Source organism: Protopterus annectens, chromosome 6.part0 (assembly GCF_019279795.1).
Source record: "Protopterus annectens isolate FY-2018-M chromosome 6.part0, PAN1.0, whole genome shotgun sequence".
Classification (NCBI taxonomy): domain Eukaryota; kingdom Metazoa; phylum Chordata; order Ceratodontiformes; family Protopteridae; genus Protopterus; species Protopterus annectens.
The window spans coordinates 1,844,230,117-1,844,248,749 of NC_056737.1; the positions used below are offsets into that span (position 1 = coordinate 1,844,230,117).

An 18,633-nucleotide genomic window follows, 5' to 3' on the forward strand; every position below is an offset into this window, starting at 1 on the left:
CTTAATAACAGATCCTATCACTGCTGCCCTGCTAGATGCTTCTAGGGCATCATATCTACATTGTAAAGAGTGTTTGGCCACTTGACAAGCAGAGTGCAGTAAAGCTGCTAAATCTTTTGAATTGCCACAGTCAGGAAAGGTAGCAATCTTCTGTTTTAATAGTTCCAAAGTGTGTTGTTGATATTTTAACATATGGAACTGACAACTGCGTGCTCTGATGGCTAAGGTTGCAGAGGTGTATACTCAGAGGCTATCTCTGCTTAACATACAAGGCCATGTCAAACCCTGAGCTGTTGGACATGCTCCACTTAAAGAAATCCCTATCCCTCAGAGCCACACGCTCCAGGGATCTAAACCTTGTCATTACAATGAAAAAAACATGCTGGAGGGATAGGCTCCTGACCCAGAGACTCCCCATACTCTGGAAGAGACTGCCCATACATGTCAAGCAGAGCGCCTTCTTGACCCTCTTCAAAAGGAACCTTGATGATTAGATGGAAGATAGGAAATTCACCCGGGATCACGTCAGTCGTCCTGCTAGACAGGGGTCCAGGGAAGTAAATATTGTGGTAAGAAATATCCAGGGAATTGTTATGGTTAGGCTTGTATAGGCCCTAGGGCCGATAGCCTAGTGTTAACCTATGAACCTATCTGTCCAGAGCTCTGGAGTCCTTGTCAGAAGGAAGAGGATTCCTGGCAGAACTAGTCTTAGCTCCTTTAGGTCTCTGTGTAATGACCTCTGGGTCTGCAGCAGGATTTCTGTATAGGTATTTGTGAGAATCCAGTACTCTGTAGTACCTGGGTGCAGGAGGGAGGGCATCAGGGGCTAAGCTGGATTCATGGAAAACATCATCCACCACTTCTAAAATAGGGGGATGGCCAGGGGTCTGTGCTGGGGTAGGTTCAGAAACTCTCTTAAGTCTTTTCTTAGACTGTGGGAAGTCCTGAAATTCCCAGTGGAAATGTTCCCTGAGAGAATGTAGGGTTTCCCCAAAGAAAAGGTCCTCTGGAGGCGAAGCAGAAGGGATGGATTCCTCTGCATCTGAATCCTCATAAGCAGTTAAGGGATGCTGTTCCTCTTCAAAAACTGAATAGTCAGATTCCTCAGAATCCTGTGCTGTCATAATTTCTGGAGAAGGGTGCCTTTTCCTTTTAGAAGTTGTGCCCTGACTACCCTGGATAAGAGAGATGAGATCCTCCGCCATTTTAAGCATTTGTGCTTGGGGTGGTGGCAGTAGCAAGATGGTGGCTAGAAGCAGATTTCCTAGGAGTGGCCTGGCTTCTAGGCCTGAGAGAATCCGTCGGTCTGAGAGAAATGGTTGTCAGATGTGAAGATGTCAGATTTTGTCCAGATTCAGTAGTGCAAAAGACCTCTTCGGAAGCCAGTGCCTATGTCACGGCTCCAGACCCAACCGAGGCAGAGACAGCCAAAGGCTCGGAAGGTGATGAAGATTTCTGCGGCATACCGGACTCCGAAAGGGTTTCGGTAGAGGCCTGCATAGATATCGAATCAGACATCAGGGGGTGCGAAATCTATGCCTGCACCCTTATTAAATGGGGCTGGGAGAGCATCATCTTCAGTTCTGTTTTTTTTTCCAAGATTGGTAGAACTCTCCATATTCCTCTTCTAATTTTATCAAACCATCAAACCAGCACCACTCAACATTTGTTCAGCTTTTTGACTGCCTGCAACTGCTATTTGCAGCAGTGTCACATGGCACCTTATAGTTGTCTTTTTTTTTTTTTTTTTTTTTTTTTAAATTCTTTATTACAGTTTTATATGCAACAACAAAAGTCAATGGTTACATCATATCAGCACTACATAAGCATTAGAGAAATAAAACTTGATACAAAGAATAAGGTATGATTTAAGCCTACTGTTATACACAAACTATATACACATTATATACAAAGTGCCATTGCTTTAAATTGATACGTCTTACTATCTCTGACCTTCAATCGAGTTATGCAAAAGGGAGATCTCTCTTTATGTTTAAATCATATATTTGGGTTCTCAACAATCAAATTTCAGCAAGGAGTAAAAAAAGAGAATTCCATAGATTCTGATTTTCAGATCTTTTGCGCGGATTCATAGTGATCAACTTCTGGGAGGTAATATAAGTAATTGCCATATTCCTAAAACTGGTCCAAGATAACTTTGAGCGATCTATCCAGTGTTTGGTAATATAGAACTTAATTAGAAGACAGACATTAATCAGTAGCCTAAGTCGTAGAGGTGACAGATTTATATTAGTAATATGTAGTAAGGCCATTTCCCAAGATAATGTCGACTTATGGTAACCCATTTTACTTAGTCTAACCTTAAGAGAACACCATAGGTTTTGGGCATATTTACAAAACCATAAAATATGGATAATGTCAGCACGTGGGTGTGAACAAAGTACAGTTTTGTACCTACCATAAATGTAGATGTTCGAGGATCCACATTGCTGCAGTCCTAACCATTGGGTAGTCCGCTGTCCAGTCGGCCCGAACACCAAAGTATATGGCTGACGTCGGTCAAGGCGCATTAGACTGATGTCAGGACGTCAGGGTACTAATGCGCATGACCGACGTCATATCCTCAGTCTTTTCTTGCCCCAGATGTCAGAAGACCCTAAAAAGACAAGGCCCAAACCAAAACACCAAAAAGCCCTGCATCAAACATATATACAATATATACAAATGTACAAGAATATATATATATATATATTAGCCCACACCACCACCCCTAAACACAGAGGGGAAGGAGGGAGGGTAAATCGGACTGCAGCAATGTGGATCCTCGAACATCTACATTTATGGTAGGTACAAAACTGTACTATGTTCTTCATTCCACATTGCTGCAGTCCTAACCATTGGGTAGAATCCCAAAGCAGAGGTAAGGGAGGCTGGCAAATCATAAGGAAGCAGGAGCTGTCAACATGCCTTGCAAAATAGCTGTGGCAAAACCAGCCCTAGATTTAGAGTAGAGAGGAAGGTGGTAATGCTTAGAGAAAGTATGCACTGAACTCCAAGTAGCTAACTCCAAAATATCCTTAGTTGCCACCCCCCTTAGAAATGCTGTTGAAGTAGCAGTAGCCCTAGTGGAATGAGGCCTAATCCCAGCTGGAATCTCCTTGCCATGATGGGAGTAACAAAATGAAATGCAAAACCCAATCCACTTAGAAATAGTTTGCTTAGACACAGGCTTGCCCTGAGAACTCAAAGCAAAAGAAACAAACAATTGCTGAGACTGCCTGAAATCCTTAGTCCTGCTTAAATAATAACGCAACTGCCTATGTACATCTAAAGTGTGCAAAATCTTTTCCCCCTTATTTTGGGGATCTGCATAGAAAGTAGGCAAATGAATAGTTTGGTTTAAAGCCACACTAGAAACCACCTTAGGCATAAAGGAAGGATTAGTACGTAATGATACCCTATCCTTATGGAAAACCAAAAAGGGCTCTACTGCCATAAGGGCCTGCAACTCAGAAACCCTTCTTGCAGAAGTAATAGCCAACAAAAAAGCAGTCTTCCATGACAAGTATTTCAAGTCAGCAGTAGCCGCAGGCTCAAAAGGTTGTAGAGTAAGTTTTTCCAACACAAAATTGAGATCCCAAGCAGGAGTAGGAGCTCTACGTGGGGGTCTTATATTCTTTGACCCTCTAAGAAACTGCTTGAACAAAGGATGCGAAAACAATGGTGGGTCACAATCATAGTGAGCTGAAATTGCTGCAGCATGAATCTTAATGGAAGAGAAAGACAAACCTTTGTCCAGTAACTCAGTAAGATATTGAAGAGCCACACTCAAATTAGGCTCAGAAATCTCCAAATTCTTTGCTGCACTCCAAAATAAAAATCTCTTCCATTTTTCTGCGTACACTTTTCTTGTACTAGGTCTTCTAGCTTCCATAATCACATTTAAAACTTGTTGAGGAAGTTGAGACCTGCTGTGGTTCAACACAGAATATGCCAGGCTGTTAGATGAAGAGAGTGAAGCTTGACATTGAGCAGGTGACCGTCCTTCTGAGATAACAGATGTGGAATCAAAGGTAAAGGCCATGGGGCTGCCTTACCAGACTCCTTAGTAGTGGGTACCAGTGTTGCCGAGGCCAATCTGGAGCTATTAAAATCATCCTTGGCTTGTCTTGTCTGACCTTTAGGAGCACCTTTGGAAGAAGAGGCAGAGGTGGAAAGGCATACACATGAAGATTTTTCCAACTGAAAGAAAGAGCATCCACTTTCCAAGCTGTATGATGAAACCCCTTTGTGCAAAACTTTGGCAGCTGGTGGTTTAGTGGAGAAGCGAACAGATCTATGTCTGGAGTTCCCCATGACACTGTCAATTTCTGAAATACATGAAGATCCAGTTTCCACTCGTGGGGATCCATGATTTGCCTGCTTAACACATCTGCTAAGGAGTTCTGTGCTCCGGCAGAAACCTTGCCTGAAGAGTTAGCTGCAAGCTGAGCGCAGTCTGCCATAAAATCATTGCTTGGCTGCGTAGAGGATAAGAATGTGTTCCCCTTGTTTGTTGATGTACCACATGACAGTTGTGTTGTCTGTTAGAATCAACACCTGCCCAGGAAGAAGTAACTCCTTGAAAGCCATTAATGCAAACTGGACTGCTAACATCTCCTTCATGTTGATATGTAGATGCTGTAGTCTGGCAGGCCACTTGTCTTGTATCCACTTTCCATTTAGATGAGCTCCCAAGCAATGTCCGAGGCATCTGTCGTTAAAATCTGACTCGCCTCTGGCCGGGTCACAGAGAGTCCCTTGTTTAGGTGACATTCCTGAGCCCACCACAAAAATTCTTTTGAATGCAAGGTATTATTTGAATGACAGTGTCCAAATCCTGGCAGTGCTGTGTCCACACATTTTGAGATACCATTGCAGCTTCCTCATATGCAGTTTGGCATTGGGAAGCACCAGAATACAAGATGCCATGAACCCTAAGGCTTGAAGGACTGTCCTTGCAGTCAGCCCGGACTGAAGAGATAGTTGATGGAAGTAACTGGAAAGATTCTTTTGTTTGTCCGTGGTTAAAAGGCCATCTGGGCTGCTGTATTCAGTCTCACACCCAGAAAGCACATGTCTTGAGAGGGTACTAGACTGGACTTTATTTCGTTCACAGAATACCCTAGGCATCTTAGCACTGCTATGACATATTCCAGATGCTGTAGAAGGTCTTCCTTTTCTTGAGCCAGAATCAGGCAGTCGTCCAAGTAAGGATAGATTTGAATTCCTTTTAGCCTGAAGTAAGCTATCACTGGAGCCAGAACCTTTGTGAATACTCTGGGCAGTAGATAAGCCAAAGGGCAATGCAGAGAACTGATAATGAGAATTTCCAGCTCGAAAACGCAGATACTTCCTGCAACTTAGTCTTATAGGCACATGAAGGTAAGCTTCCTTGAGATCTAAAGTTACCATCCAATGATCTTTGCCCAGCAGAGGTAAAAGCTGTTGTAACGTCAACATCTTGAACTTGGGAATGTCCAGATAAGTGTTGAGGATAGATAAATCCAAAATTGGTCTCCACGTGTTCCCCTTCTTTGGTACTAGGAACAGGCGAGAATAAAATCCTAGGCCCCTTTCTGGTACAGGGACTGGCTGAATGGCCCCTATTTGGAGTAACAGAGAAATTTGCTTGTGAGCCTCTTTCCTTTGTGGAGGGGAACGTCTGGCATGCCTTTGAAAGGGGCAATGTATGGAAATAAAACCTGTAACCGTGGTGAATGATATCCAACACCCATCTGTCTTGAGTGATTAAATCCCAATTTTCTTTGAAAAGAGACAGTCTTCCTCCCAAAGGAGCTGCCAGACGAGAATCTACTGGCAGCTGAAAAGGCAGGTCATTGGGTCTGTTTACGAAAGGACTGACCCCTGCCCTCACCAGAAGTCTGAGCAGGTGAACCCCCTGTTCTAGGCCTAAAAGAACCTTGAGCTCTACCCCTACCACGTCTAGACCTACCCCTAGACTGGGAATCATAAGCAGGATATGTCCATCCCTTAGTAGGCCAATTTCTACTAAACTTCGGTGGCTGCACCTGCAAAAATCTTTAACAGTTTGCATAGACTTAGCTTTGTCCTCCATTTTCTTTAAAACTGCTTCCACAGGCGAACCAAATAACACATCAGACTGTAAAGGAGCATCCAAAATCCTAGTCTTAACATGCTCTGCTAAATTCTGATCCCTCAACCAGGCATGCCTGCGAAGAACAGAACTAGTGGCAGCCACCCTCGAGGAGGCCTGCACAGCATCAAAACCACATTGCAAAGAATGCTTACCCACTTGTTCAGACACATGAACTAAATCCAGCAACTCTTTACACTCTATACCTTCCGCCAAAGCATCCACCTTAGATTTCAATTGTGAAAGGAGATAATTTTGATATTTTAGCATGTGAAACTGACAATTCAACGCCTCATGGCTAAAGTGGAAGAAGTATACACTTTCTTTCCCCACCTATCCAAAGCCCTTGCCTCTTTATCAGTGGGAACAGGATTTTTAACAACAGAGGCCTTAACACCTTTAGGCCCCTGAGAAACAGTTTCGGGTCTGCCCTAGGACTCTTAAACAGATACTTATGAGCTTCAGGCACCCTATAGTACCTATCAGGTTTAACAGGGGCAGGAGGCAAAGAATCAGGGTTCAGGGAAGCCTCTGCAAAACATCTTCCACCACATTCAACACAGGAGGTATAGCTAAGGGCCTATGCTGGGGTAAAATAAGAATTCCCTAAGCCTTTTCCTGGAATCAGAGTAATCTTGGCCTTCCCATTTAAAGTGCTCCCTCATGGAATGCAGAGTCTCTGAAAATGAGAAATCCTCAGGAGGAGAAGCTGTAGGAGTGGAATCATCCACATCAGAATCAGAATAAGGAGGATACTCCTGCAAGTCTTCCGCAGAAGACTCAGAAGCCTCTGAACACTGTTCAAAACTCTCAAACTCAGGTTCCACCCTAGGCCTCTTATCAGGAGGGCATAGAGCCTCTAATCATAGTAATTAAATCTTCTGCCATTTTAAGCATATGTTTCTTAGGCACAGAACCTGAAGTGCTAGGAGAAGCCCCCACTGAAGCTAAACTTGGCCTACCTCTCAAAGAAGTTTTGGAAACAGAAGGAGAGGCTCTAACTACCTTGGGAAGAGAGGGAAGAACAGTTACCTGAGAAGCCCCCTCAGCCTGGCCTACCTCCTGAGAAGGCACATCCTGTAACAGTAAAGTCTCTGCCTGAGACTCCAAAGAAACTCCTGGCAAAACCTCTGGCTCCACTGAGCCTTCTAAAGAACCGACGTCCGGGACTGCCGGTTCATCAACCCTAGGCTTTGCTGTTTTGTCCTTGCGCTTTTTGGACGAAGCGGGCGTCGGAGCATCCGACGGCATTTTATAATTACAACGCTTCCCAAACACTAACCTGGCACAGTCTAACCTTCTCTTAATAGTGCGTTTGTTAAATCTAGCACAAGAGCGGCAACCAACAACGTCGTGCTCAGGCCCTAAACAAGGTATACACAAAGTATGGTAATCCCTATGAGGTAAGAAAAAACCAAAATGTTCCCCAACGGGGTACTTAGCCAACTTTGATTCGGTCTGAAACTCCGACTTCGGAAATTTTTCAGAACGCCAACCTGCACTCGCAAAACTGCTCCTGCATCGGACCATGCGGCAAAAAAGACTGAGGATATGACGTCGGTCATGCGCATTAGTACCCTGACGTCCTGACATCAGTCTAATGCGCCTTGACCGACGTCAGCCATATACTTTGGTATTCGGGCCGACTGGACAGCGGACTACCCAATGGTTAGGACTGCAGCAATGTGGAATGAAGAACATCAGGGGCATACAGTGGATACAGATGAGTTAAATTTATTTAAGTGAGTTGGGGTATAATATAAGTTATTAATAATCATGAATTGGGTAAGCGTGAACTTCTTAAAAGGGGAGTGTTTAATTGTAAGTTTTATTGAATCCAGTTTTTGTTGGGGGGATATTGTACCATCTTGTTTATTCCAAAAGTCAGCAAAATTAAGTTCTTTTCTGTATAAATATACAGAAAATGCTTTGTATGCAATAGAGATCATATGTTTCTTGGAATCTAGACTTAGTAGAAGCTGTTTAGTTATGTTAACTTCCATATCCATGTTGTGTTGATTTATTAAGAAAGTTGAGGTGAGTTCTTTTAATTGTCTCAAAGTGGTGGTATAGGCTTTAGACAGAGAAAGTGTTTCTCTAAGTTCTGTCAATGAGAGATGTTTAAGCTTACAGAGATCCCACACCGTAAGATCTTTAATTAAGGGAAGTTTATTCAAGTTAACCACCTGTCCTCCTAGTTTAATATTAGGGTTGAGGTGAAGGGGCTGCAGTAGTAAGAAAGCATTACCTAATCCTAAGGAGTTGAATAGTTCCTGAAAGTTGTCGATTAGGCTTCTTAATACGTTGTGTAGTTTAGTCTCTCTAGTTGAAGTTTTCGCCAAAAAAGGTAGAGCTCTGGGATTAATGTTGTTATTAAGAGTGTGTTTGTACCAAATTTTAATCCATAAGGGAGTCCACGGGGTGGGACCAGGAGTGTAATTAGCAATTGCTAAAAGCCTATTAGCATGAGTAATTCTGTAATATAAAATGAGATTGGGCATCGCCATGCCCCCTCTTAATTTAGGAAGTGTGAGTTTGTAGTAAGACATTCTCACTGACTTTGGGTGCCAAACAAACTTTGCAATTTCATTCTGTATTTTCTTAATAAAGGTAGTTGTAACCGGGGATAGGGATGAGTTGTATTGATATAGAATTTTTGGCAAAATGTTCATTTTGACAATAGAGATTTTTGAAAGTGTAGAGAGTTTAAATGATTGCCATCTTTTCATATCCTGTGAGATAGTGGTCCATATTCTATTTAGGTTAGCTTGCAGAACAGATGAATATGAATGGTCGTAAGAGACACCTAAATATTTTAGAGAATAACTAGTATGAATGGGTAAGACCGGGAAAAGATGGGGCTTATGTGCTAAGGGATTAATTTGAAAAATACTAGATTTATTGAGATTGATCTTAAAGTCTGAGATTGCTTCAAAGGCCTCCAGAGAGTTAATTAATTTCATGGCGTCAGTTAAGGGATACATAAAGTACAAATTCAGGTCATCTGCAAAGGCAGTAAATCTAATATTAGAGTTACAGATTCTCGGAATAGTGTGATAAGATTTCTGTGATATGAACAAGAGCAAGACTTCTAAGTATAGATTGAACAGTAGTGGGGATAAGGGGCAGCCCTGTCTGGTTCCGTTGGTGATTTTAATCGGCTTTGAGAGTTTCTTATTTATGTATAGCTGGGTCTTTGAGCTATTGTATAATGTCTTAATAAGATTTATAAATTCCGGTGGAAGACCAAATTTCTCAAGAGCTAGAAACAGGAAGTTCCAGTTCACCCTGTCAAAGGCTTTGCATGCATCCAGAATCAAGGCGTATCTGGGGTTAGGATCTTGTTTAGTTATTTTTATTATAGATTCTAGCGTTATGGTGTTATCCCATGTATGCCTATTTCTCACAAAACCAGCCTGTTCAGGGGAGATTAAATCCTCCATTACTTTTTTCAGTCTATTAGCTAGAATGGAGGAAAGGATCTTAATGTCCACATTCATAAGTGATATCGGTCTGTAGTTATTGGGGTTTGTAGTGTCTGATGTATTTTTGGGAATCAGGATAGTTCTGGAATCATTGATGTATGGGTCTTTGATGCCATAGTTGATCAGGGATTTAAATAGTTCTGAGAGAATAGGAGTTAGAGTTTCTTTAAATGTCTTATAGAATTCGGGGGAAAAACCATCTGGTCCTGGGGCCTTTCCTACTTTCAGATTATCAATAGCTTCTAGAATTTCCTTTGTCGTAATCTGGGATGCTAGTAGGTTTCTTTGTGGTTCAGTAGCTGATGGGAAGGTAATCTCTTTTAAAAAAGTTTTCATCTCTTCTTTGGTAGTCATAAAGTTACTGTTGTTGTAAGTTTGAGAATATATCTGATGGAAAAGTTGAATAATATTTTCATCCGATCTGTATAATTGGTTGTTGTACTGAAGGCAAGAAATTCTGGGAGATCTAGGTGCATTAAAGATTAGGCTCGCTAATGATTTAGAGGGGGTTTGTATATATTCTGAGTATTTAGCTATACATCTATATTCCCATATAGATAGATTGGATTGGTGAAATTCAGACAGCTCTTTTTGTTTTGCAATTAATTCCTTTTCTGTGTTTTCAGAGTAATTATCAATTAGTTTCTTATCTAGATTGGTAATATCCTGGTGTAGTTCAGTTAACCTTTTGGTGCGTTTTTTCTTAAGAAAGCTCGCTTTCTTAATAAAAATTCCTCTGAGTACAGCTTTAGCTGCAGCCCATCTGATATCAAAAATAATACTTTCATCTTGTTGAGTACTAAATAGATCTTTTAACACTAGGTTAATCTCACTGATTAGGGATTTGTCTTGTAGGAGATTTGGGTTCAAGGACCAAGTGGGGATTATATTAGCTGGGTTCTGTGTTAAGTTTATTTCTAGCGTTATCCTTGAATGGTCCGATAAGAAACGGGGTTCTGTTGAGAATTTGATTATTCTAGTGTTGAAGTAGTCTGAAATTAGGAAATAATCAATTCGGGACCATGATTTGTGACAGCTAGAGAAGTAGGTAAAGTAATTATATTTATAGTCATACATTTTAGTATTATAGGCAATCGGGTCGGTTAGTTCCAAATCTTCAATCAGGTCAAGTAGGGCTTTGCAAGGTAGTGAATTTCTTGGACCAAGTCTACCCAATCTATCTACTTGAGGGTTAATAGCCATATTCCAATCACCTCCAATTATTAGTAGGTGTTTTGGGAATTTAAGTAGTAAATTATATATCATCATAATAAAATCTGATTGTTCGGAACATGGACCATAAACATTAAGAAATAATATCGGGTTGTCTATTGCCTGAAGACATGCAGTAAAATAACACCATCTACCGTCTTGGTCATTACCCTTCGAGATGATCTGTGCTTGAAAAGACTTCTTAATAATAATCGCGACTCCCTTAGAGTTATTGGTCGAGCCCGAGAAAATAATGTCGCTAATCCATGGCTTTTTAGTTTCAGGAGTCCAATCAGTGCTTAGTAGGTGAGTCTCTTGTAGAAAGCATACCTCACATTTAGCTTTTAGAATCAGGTGCATAATTAGTTTTTTTTTCCCTATGTTATTGAGACCCCTGACATTCCAGGAGGACACTGTCACAGTGTTCATCATATTAAGTATACTAGGGTTAGGTATTCTAAGCAGAAATGAGGAGAGACAGTTCTGTACATATGTTTATTTATATATTTATGTATCATTGCAAAGATAAGGGATAATAAAGAAATGGCGTCCATACTTATATCCCATAGGGTTTGGTCAGAGAGCTGTAAAACAGTGGCACTAACATCTCTCAATATTCTATCCATGCCTACCCATACCCCTATATCTATTGAGAAGATGTATATGTGAAAACTTGTATTTAGACATGAACAATAAAAAACCTTTTTAACTATATTAACTATATTATATACAACAGAATTGAAGTAATATTTACACAAATTATACAAGGTCGTACCAGGTCCAATCCCAGGCATCCAGACCCTACATAACGTCCTATCAGCATCCGACAAGTCTTATGACAAAGCTACAGTTAGAAGGCTTATATTTGCCGAGTAAAAGAATAAAAAGTAGAAATAGTACTTTCCAGTAAAATGCTAACAAAGGTATTACTACTTAGCACAAAGTTGCAGTAGTTGTATCTTAATTATATGCGATTAGTCAAAACATTAAGTATAATATGTTCTTGTTCAGGAATGAGCAATACTGTGCTTGGAATTGATATATCATACCCAGATCTTTTCATCGGGGATCACAGTCATTAATAAGAATCCATAAGAATGGCAAAGCAGCAAATAGTGTCATTCGCCTATTAAGTTCTTGATAGGTCAATTCTTTTGAGAAGCAGGCATGAACTGAGCGTATCTGTATAGCGACTCCATGTCTAATGGTTTCCGTAAAGGGGACGGTGAATGCCCTGCTATAATCTGGTCTAGGCTCGCAGATCAGTCCAGTGCTAGCATGTAGGTCCGGCGGAAACGCGAGTCTCTTCCTGTACGCACATCAATTAGTGCTATCTGTGTGACACTTCCAAGAGGCCTATTTTCGGCTGCTAGCCCTGTATATATGGTTCCTGAGAGTTAAATCAGCATACAGTATAAGATGGATTTATTTTCATCCTACGTTTTCCACCTTGCAAGGTTCGTATTACTTACTGCAGAATAACAAGGGCTTAATTTGCAAGTATATATTGCTTGTTTAGCGATGTATAGCTATTTGGAGGGGTCTGCTCCAAAATATTTGAGGAACACTGCTCTAGCTTCGTTTGGGGATGAGACCGATAGCTTAAGGTCTTGGTGTGTAAAGGACAGTGTTGAGGGAAACTTCATTTGGAATTTAATTTTTTTTTGTATAAGATCAGCGCAGTACGGGGCAAGTTTGCGTCGCATCTCTCGGATTTCAAATGGAAGATCCTGTGTAATTATTAACTGTTGGTTATTCCATGTAAATCTCTTGTTTTTCTTAAAGGTTGACAAGATAAGTTGTACGTCTTGAAAATGAAGCATTTTGATGTAGACTGGTCTTGGTGCGGAGGCAGCTTGCTGGCTCCGAAGCGCTCTGTGGGCTCTCTCTATACTAAAATTATGTACTGAGTCAGTATCTTTACATAAGCCCTTAAATATTTGTGTTGCTACCTCCGTAAGTTGGTTATGTTCGTATTTCTCATTTAAGCCCCTGATTATCAGGTTATTTCGTCTGCTACGTGCCTCTAGATCCACTAGTTTGGATTGTATGGACTTAATAGCTTTGTCCTTTTCTTGGAGGGATTCTGTCATAGATTTTATTTCTAATTCATTTGTTTTGGATCTGTCTTCAACCAGCTCAAGCCTGTCTATAATTTTGTGTAGTGAGGTATTAACTGTGGTAACTTTGGATGTCAGATCTTCAATTGCTACTTGTAGAGGAGTGAGCGCTTTTTTTAGTTCGTCCATCACCGTTGCGCTTTCTGGGTTCTGCCTAGCCGGCTCTTTGGAGTGCTCCGATAGCTGTTTGGATGATCTCAGTCTTTTACTCTCTTTTTCTGGGGAAGTATTGATGGCTGAGAATTTTGATTTGGTTGTTTGGGTGTCCATACTTTCCGAGTCTCTTGGTACTTTATTCATTTTACGAAGGTTACCGGAGCTGTCAGTTAGGATGGTGCTGAAGTTAGGGCCTCTAATAGCCACGTGCCAGATCAGAAGCGCAAGCAAAAATATGTTTATGGCTCTCTTAGTCAGCTCCGATGTTAATGAAGTCTCTGATCGCCTTTTTGTAACTGGTTATTTATGGATTTAGTGCATAGTACGGTCTCAGCTCATTCCAGTATGGTTTAAGAAGCCAAAATCAACGGTAAATGCCGGAGCTGCAGGACAGGGTACCTCTTAGATGCCCACCATCTTGGATCTCCCTTATAGTTGTCATTTTATCACTTCCTTTACTTCAGTTGTCTGTAGATATTACTTTTTTCTTCACATGACTTGAAACCAAGAACATCATCTTTATTAAACATGCCATAGACAGTCATAAATATTTACAGTAACAAAACACTGACTCAGTTGATTTAAATGGCCACAGCCATATGTTTATTGCCAATTAACCCTGACTGATTGAAGCCAATTATTTGGTGATGTGCACAAGGCAGGAATTTCAGAGAGGCCATTTCATCACTACATTGTTGTGCACCTAAACACGACAAAGCAGCATCCAGCACTGTTGATATGTGGCCCTTCAAATTTATATCACTCACAGCATATCTATTTCATTTGATTCCTTTGTAATGCCTAACATTCTGTTAAAGGAAATTTGTCAAGCTGGGTAGTCCCTTGGCAGCCTTGCTTTGGGGCCATCTGGTCTGTGGGAGGCCCAACTAAGTTCTGAGACAACCCCCCCCACCACATACCTTGGCCTCCCCTAACTTAGGTTCATAGAGGTTCATAGATTAGTACTAAGCTAACTGCTCTTACGAGCCATTTTAAGCCTAGCCAATTATCCCTTGTAAGAATCAAACCCTGCACCTTGTGTTTGTAAGGCAAACACCTTAACCATTGACCACCTTCCCCCATAGAAGGGAGAATATGCCATCCCTTCCACCAAGTATATGTTCTATTAGTGTAAATCCAAGCCCAGCCTAGTTAGCACTACCTGCAACTCTGCTTAAAAACAAAACAAAAAAAACCTACATACCTTTCTTTCGACAAATGTACCTCATTCCTGTCATACTTATCTGGCCACCTGACTCGAGTACCTGAGTGAATTGTGGATCTTATCCTCAATATTTTCTCTGTGCCACTTTTGACCAGTAAATAGTAGTCTGTTGCTAGTGCTCATGCACAAAACTGATCTTGTTTGATCAATCGAACTAGCTCCCAAATCTGAGTTTGGCATGTATTATTCCCTCCCAGATGCAGCAAAATGGATGCAGGGTTTTTGCCTAACTTTGTTGCTTCCTTCAGCACTGTTCTAAACTAAGGCCATTGCATGCATGATACCCCATATTGATGCACTTTACAGAATTCTTGAATGTGCCCTCAAAGAGGAATTTCATCCTGTCTTGGAGCCAGAGTTGGAGCCTTTTGATGAGTGAATGCCCCATGAGCTAGTTACGCTTCTGCCTCACCGATGAGTAAACCGTTAACACAAAGCAAGAGTTACAGCTTACCACACTTAACATAACCTTTTACATGCATTGGAATACCATCTGCTCAACATCTTGATATCAAGCTGTGATGCCCTTACTCTGTGAACAGAGAATGCCGCCCCTATGTGTAATGAGTGAGTTAAGTATTTGTCTGTATCAAATCTGCTCATCCTCATTGCCTTCTTACAGTATGGCTATCACTTGATACTGTCTGTGTGTGTGGGGGGTCCCTTTGTTGGTGACGAAAGAATGTTCCTGCCTGCTTATCCCTCTGGGATTGATAACCCAGACAACACCATAGCCAAGAACCATTCTTAGTCTGTTAGGGTAACAAATCTCACCCACTGACCTTTCCCTTCCTGATCTGTTTTGGATCTGGACACAAACTCAAGTATCTTTCTGAGATAGCTGAACATGTGCCAAGGGTAGCACTGTCTGTTGCCCCTTGTTTTTATTTGGTTGAACAATCTCTGACCATGTAAAGGTACCATAAAAGGTCATAAGAAACAAGACCTGAATAACACCACATCGCATGGAGTAACACAGACCCTTGGGATGGCAACCCCATAGTTTCTGTAAAACTGTTGGTCTTATAGTGTACATCTTAATTTGCCTCCGTAGCCCATAAACGTAGTATACACTTGAAATGAGTTTGCTAAATCGCCCCACCCCATGACCTGATGAAACCAATTCAAATACTACATTGTGCTCCTTGCTACCCCAAGACTTCATCCCTTGTCCTTTATTATTAAAGTATAACCCCTAATTTGACATTGTAGAATCAGCCATACTGGTCCCCAGCCTCGAGCTTACCTGGTTTGCTGAAATTGCTGTGTGCTCTTGTTGTACATTAATTTTCTCAGTGAAAGAACAAAAGTACTTGCCAGCCATCTTTCTGTTCTGCCTACAAGACCCACTAATAATCTGGCACTTGAATCCACCAATGATCTGGCACTTGATGTGGTGTTGGTTTCACATTTGGAGCCAGCATTGTTAACCAGACCCACTGTAAACAAGAAAGGGAGTCTGCCAATGAGTTTTCTGTGCTTGCTATATGCTTTGTTTTGACAGTCACATTTAACATTAAACAGTTATGGGTGAAGTGCCTCATCAGCCTGTTCAACAGCCCCACTCCTCCCTGTTGTTGTTCACTGTATAAGTCTCTCTGTTATTATCTGAACAAAGGGATATCATTCTGTTTTAAGTATGTTCTGCCCACATATTACTATGGTGAACTCCATCTCACCAACTGACCCTCCTTTCTTGTACTTAATATCCTGTGGCCAGGTCCCACTGAACTGCTGAACGTAGAAGTAGCCTCCCCCAAACCAGTGCCCCCAGCAGCACCTGTAAATATTTTAAGAAGAGCCTGTTTGGACCCATCCTACCTTATTCATAACCTGTTGTATTCCTTGAGAAACTTGAATCAAGCCACCAAATCCTTTTTCATTTCCTGAGATATCCTACTCCTGTGGTGCAGTTCCATCCTTACTGACCCTCTGGCAGCTAATTACATCATGAACGATTGTCTCAATGGAATTATCCTGCATGCAAAATTCATCAACCGTGTTAGTTCCTGTAGTTACTTACATGTAATTTTTCGTTGTTCCAGTACTTGATTTAGCACTATGCACAGAGGCATTGTACTCGATGATTGGCCTACTGAGGGAAGAGTAGAGGGAGACAATGGCCTCTTTCTTCCTGGATGCAAAACCCTTAGTAATGTGATGTGCCACACAGAAGGACTTTCTGACTACAGTGGCAATGTGGTGGTCAAAAGAAAGGGTGCTGTCAACCTGTGTTCCCAGATCTCTTATAACGCCTTCTGTGTTCAGTGGACTACCATCAATGTGGTAATCCATGGGAACCGAGTTTTTCCCAGAGGGGATGACAACATATTTTTTGGCATTGAGCTTAAGGCCACAAGTCAATAACAAGCCAAATAACAAAATTCATTTGATGGGATTTGGGCACCTTGTGAAGAACCCTGGCTACCTTCCACAAAACAGATATCAGGCACAGCTCACTAGAAGGAGGACCTAAGGCAGACCCAAGAAATGCTAGTAGAATTACAGCTCTCAGCATGCCTGGGAACACTGGGGGATTCCAAAGGAAGAGCTGAAGATTGTTAATAGGAAAATTAAATCTGGCCTACATGATCAGCTTATTACCACCACTGACCTTCACCAGGACAATTAATTAAAAAAAATTAAGATGATAATCATCATAATCCACAGCAGCAGCTTGATTCAAATTAATGCCAAAAAGTCTACTTGTAATTGCTCCTTACATCAGAATAATGTACGGTATTTAGTAACAAACTATAGCCTGTATACTGCTAAATAAACAGCATGTATGAAAAAATTAATGGAGTGAACAAGTCTGTTAAAAAGTTAGTGGCTTGTCGAACCTCAAATACAATGCTTTAAGACAATCACAAATACAGCAGAAAACAAGTACAAAACTATTTTACACATTCTGCTATCACAATTCTCGATTGTTCTCCAGCAACTTTTAAGTATTTTTTTTAAGTTTATGTACATACCCAAAAGTTTTTCTGCCAGCATAATTAGTTGGTCTGAATTTAGTCCCCGGCCAACAAATGATGAAAACTGCCAACTTATGACTTCAGATAGTTGACTCCATAATGCAGAAGGAGGATTACTAAAGAAACTCAAGTTCTGCAATGACAAATAATTTAATAATTTACCAAATGTGAACATTTTTACAAGGATATTTGCAAACACTGGTAATTCCCATAATGCACTGCAACAAGTTTCCTCACAAAATATGCAGTGATGTACTCAGGACTTTGTGCCAGACAGGAATAAAGCCACTCAGGCACTGGAACAGCCAGGTGTGGGCATGTGGAGATGGTGTGAGTGGCTTACACTGACTCACCTGTCCTAGGGGGAGGGAGATGGGTGGTTCTAATTCAGCCAGTAGTCCTATGCAAGTGGAGCCTTGCACAGTGGCCACTGACCATGGGACATCGGGTTGGTATCCTAAGCCAGTGATGGTAACTCTCGAGTACACACATCAGGAAGAGAGAAAATGACATCTCTTGGTAATGTAATGCTCATGTCATCCACCTGGGAATGGGGTTAAGGATTAACAGAAATGCCCCACCTGCCTGGGTAGGTTAGGGCTTCATCTTAGATAAAAGCCATGAGAAGCAGCATCCAAGACAATGGCAGGAGAAGGACTGCTGTGATAGCAGCCCTCCCCTGTAGGTTACTTGGATTACTACTCCAGACAGCTCACTGATGGTGTGGAATCACTGACAAGCTCTTGGATGTTAGACACCAGTGGCACATGAATCTTCATGGCTGCCTGGATAACGGCTCCTCCACATGGCTCTCCCTTCCATGCTGGGGAAAACCTATAATGGGGAACAAATGGGCTAGTGTCTGATTGGCTTGATAGTCAGCAGGAATGAGGGCCAAAATGTGACTAAAAGGGAAATAAAGTGATGTAAATGTAAAATTGTTCAGTTAAAGAGCTCCTGAAAATGAGAAATAAATGGAAGTTATAAACTTACCATAACACTGGAATCTTTCATTCTAAGCTATCTGATACTACTGATGGCTACCAAGCTGCTTGTCACATCTGATCCAGCTCTGTTAGTGTTATAAGCTTCGAGCTCCTTTAAGATATTTTCCCTCCCATAATCCTCCAAGGGGACTACCTTACCTCAAATCAAGTTTGATGACTAATAATAGAAAGCCATGACTCACAGAGGAATGTAGGAGAAACAACCCTTTAGGACTATTTCTCTAAATGAAGAAATAAATCTGGACAATATGCCCAACACAGTGTTTGCTAAAGGGAAGACACACAGACCAAGTTGCTACAAAGCAAAGTTTATTCTCTGTGAATTTCTG

General features: G+C 41.3%; 1 protein-coding gene across 3 annotated transcripts in view; it reads right to left on the minus strand.

Annotated features, from left to right (window-relative positions):
• The window catches only part of STAT4 (signal transducer and activator of transcription 4), a 3,571,511-nt gene that overhangs the window by 786,008 nt on the left and 2,766,870 nt on the right, over window positions 1-18,633 (minus strand). For all 3 annotated transcript variants that reach the window (XM_044075198.1, XM_044075197.1, XM_044075196.1), the window contains one exon: window positions 17,295-17,430. In XM_044075198.1, the coding sequence (XP_043931133.1) occupies window positions 17,295-17,430 (136 nt within the window). The remainder of the gene's footprint in view (window positions 1-17,294; window positions 17,431-18,633) is intronic.